Source organism: Populus euphratica, unplaced genomic scaffold, assembly GCF_000495115.2.
Source record: "Populus euphratica unplaced genomic scaffold, PopEup_1.0 scaffold11.1, whole genome shotgun sequence".
Classification (NCBI taxonomy): Eukaryota; Viridiplantae; Streptophyta; class Magnoliopsida; order Malpighiales; family Salicaceae; genus Populus; species Populus euphratica.
Genome location: NW_011499878.1, coordinates 1166806 through 1169526, shown reverse-complemented (window position 1 = coordinate 1169526; position 2721 = coordinate 1166806). Strand labels below are relative to the sequence as shown.

Sequence of the window (2721 nt, the reverse complement as noted above, 5' to 3'; positions counted from 1 at the left end):
GTTGGATTTGTTCTTCTACTTGGTAACTTCGATCATCTCGTGGACAACTAAAGCATTGATCATTTATCTTCATTGCGGTAGCTGTGACAGTTGAAGGTTCATCAGTTCACTGTTGGATTTGTTCTTCTACTTGGCAACTTGGCTAAACTTGGTTAAAATGTTTTTATCTGAGAAGATATTATGTTAAGATTTTATATATATTTTTATTTTGATATAATAATATTAAAAACTAAACAATTATACATGTAAAAAAATAATTTATTATATTTTCAAATAAAAAATATTTTCACAGGAGCAAAGCTGAGTTGGGTTCTGGACAAATTATAATTTAGGAAACAATAAAAACTAAAAAAATCAACCTGGAATTAGTACAGTTATAACATCGTAGCAATGATGTCGTTTTAAAAACTGGTATACAGCTAGTTGTTTTGATTTTTAGCATGAAGTAAAAGAGGTGTTGATTTTACTATCCATGATTTCACATAATATCATTTAAGAAGAGGTTTTTTTAATTTATATTCCTCTTCCTAATTTTATTTTTTATATTTAATCTATTGAATATCAGTATCGAAATTTACTGTTATTTATTTTATTCATAACTTATATTGTAATTTTGATAAAAATTTGGTTAATTTAAGTTTATTTTATTTTATAATTTTTTATTTTTATTTTGTAATATTAGATTGTTTAAGAATTAAACTTTATAATTTTTTTAGTTTATTTTTTATGAAGTTATCTCGATCTCATGACTTAAATAACAGAGTTAACGGATTGGTCTAGTTAACTCGAGTTTTTTTATTTTTTTAATTTTATCATTTAACACTTGATTAATTATGAATTACACTTCATGCTTTACTTTGATTTGTATTTTACAAGATTATCTTGGTCCTATAACTCAAAACGTATTTCTCAAATTAACACGAGTAAATTAGTATTATTTTACTATATCTTATTTTTATATTAATTTTTTTATTTTAACATTCAATAATAAAACTATTTATATTTCACAAATTGTCTTAATTTGCCCTCTAAATGGGGATATCAAAGTTTTGTGATCTTAGTTGTGAATTTGATAAATTATCTCATATTATTATTTTTATTTATTTTTATGATATTATCCTAATTTCATAAATTAAATAATGTATTTGACAAGTTAACTTATGCTAATTTTTTTAATTTTATTATTTATTATTTAATATTAAAAATTAAATTTTATTATTTATTTTAACTTAATTTATATAAAATTATTACAGTTTCATGATTCAAATAGAAAATTTGGTAAATTAATCTTGATTGAAACATATTGATCAAATATTTTATTATTTTAATATTTTTTTAAATATTACTTTAATTTTTCACCTATCTAACCTATTTTATTAGTTATTTGTGTTGTTTTTGTTTTATTATTTGATTCAAGTTATATTAATTTATTTTTCATAATATTAATTCTTTTTTAAAAATATACAGTAATATAGAGTACAGGATTGAATCATTGGTTTTTATCTCACAAAAGAAACACAACTCGTCCACGCTGGCAATCGTCTTCTGTAAACCACAACCAATCAAAATAACCATCTTGCTTTTGGTGATCCTCGTCGACTAATAAGATAAACAAATCACAGCCGTTCTTCCAGTTTTAATTCTCCATTTTGCCACTATATAAATCCAATCCTGTACTGACGTTGCCAAGTCAAACAGCAAATTTTTTCATCTCTCGTGATTTCGAAAGAAAATGGCTCGTACAAAGCAAACTGCTCGCAAATCAACCGGCGGTAAGGCTCCCAGGAAGCAGCTCGCCACCAAGGTCCGTATCACTAGGGTTTCCCTTGGTTTTTAATTATCATTAAAATCATTCTCTTGATTAATCCCTTCAGTATCTTTCTTTCCAAACCTAGGGTTTCACGATTTAATTTTAATTGCCCTGTCCCTGATTTGCTCGATTAATGGTAATTAATTGATGTCATACAGGCGGCAAGGAAGTCTGCTCCTACCACTGGTGGAGTCAAGAAGCCTCACCGTTACCGCCCTGGAACTGTTGCTCTACGGTAACGATTTCCCTAATTTATTTTTGTTTCGTATCTCATCTTTGAAACCCTAACTGCAACTTTCTTTCCTCAACAGTGAAATCCGAAAGTACCAAAAGAGCACTGAGCTTTTGATCCGCAAGTTGCCATTCCAGCGCCTTGTTCGTGAAATCGCTCAAGACTTCAAGGTAGTTTTACTGATTTAAGTGGGTTAATTGATTTTATCTTAGTAATATCTGTATCTGGTGATTAATTTTTACGTGTTTGTTTGTTTTGGCAGACTGATCTGAGGTTCCAGAGCCACGCTGTGCTTGCACTTCAGGAGGCTGCCGAGGCTTATCTTGTAGGTCTGTTTGAGGACACCAACTTGTGCGCTATTCATGCTAAGAGAGTCACCATCATGCCTAAGGATATCCAGCTCGCTAGGCGAATTCGTGGTGAACGGGCTTGAGTTCTTCCTCGATTGGATGCACTAGTTCATTGGATTTGATACAATTAGTGTAGGTTTTGATATCATTAAACTATTGTGGAAAGGTTAATTGAAGTATAGTTGCTGAATTTTTATGTGAATTTGAGCTTTAATTTAGATTCTTTTATATTGTTGGGTATTGTTCATGATAGTTGGTTCTGCTGCTGTCTGGAGTGGTTGATGCTTCTAAATTCTTAATTTATTTGCCATTTCTTAAGTGTGTTTGTT

At 29.2% G+C, this 2721-nt stretch overlaps 1 protein-coding gene across 1 annotated transcript; it reads left to right on the top strand.

Annotated features, from left to right (window-relative positions):
• The first annotated feature begins 1668 nt into the window (after positions 1 to 1668).
• Positions 1669 to 2721, top strand: LOC105128828 (histone H3.3). Its single transcript, XM_011030660.1, has 4 exons — positions 1669 to 1804; positions 1969 to 2045; positions 2122 to 2212; positions 2305 to 2721. The coding sequence occupies exons 1-4, from the start codon at positions 1733 to 1735 to the stop codon at positions 2473 to 2475; spliced, it is 411 nt and encodes a 136-aa protein (XP_011028962.1). The 5' UTR covers positions 1669 to 1732; the 3' UTR covers positions 2476 to 2721.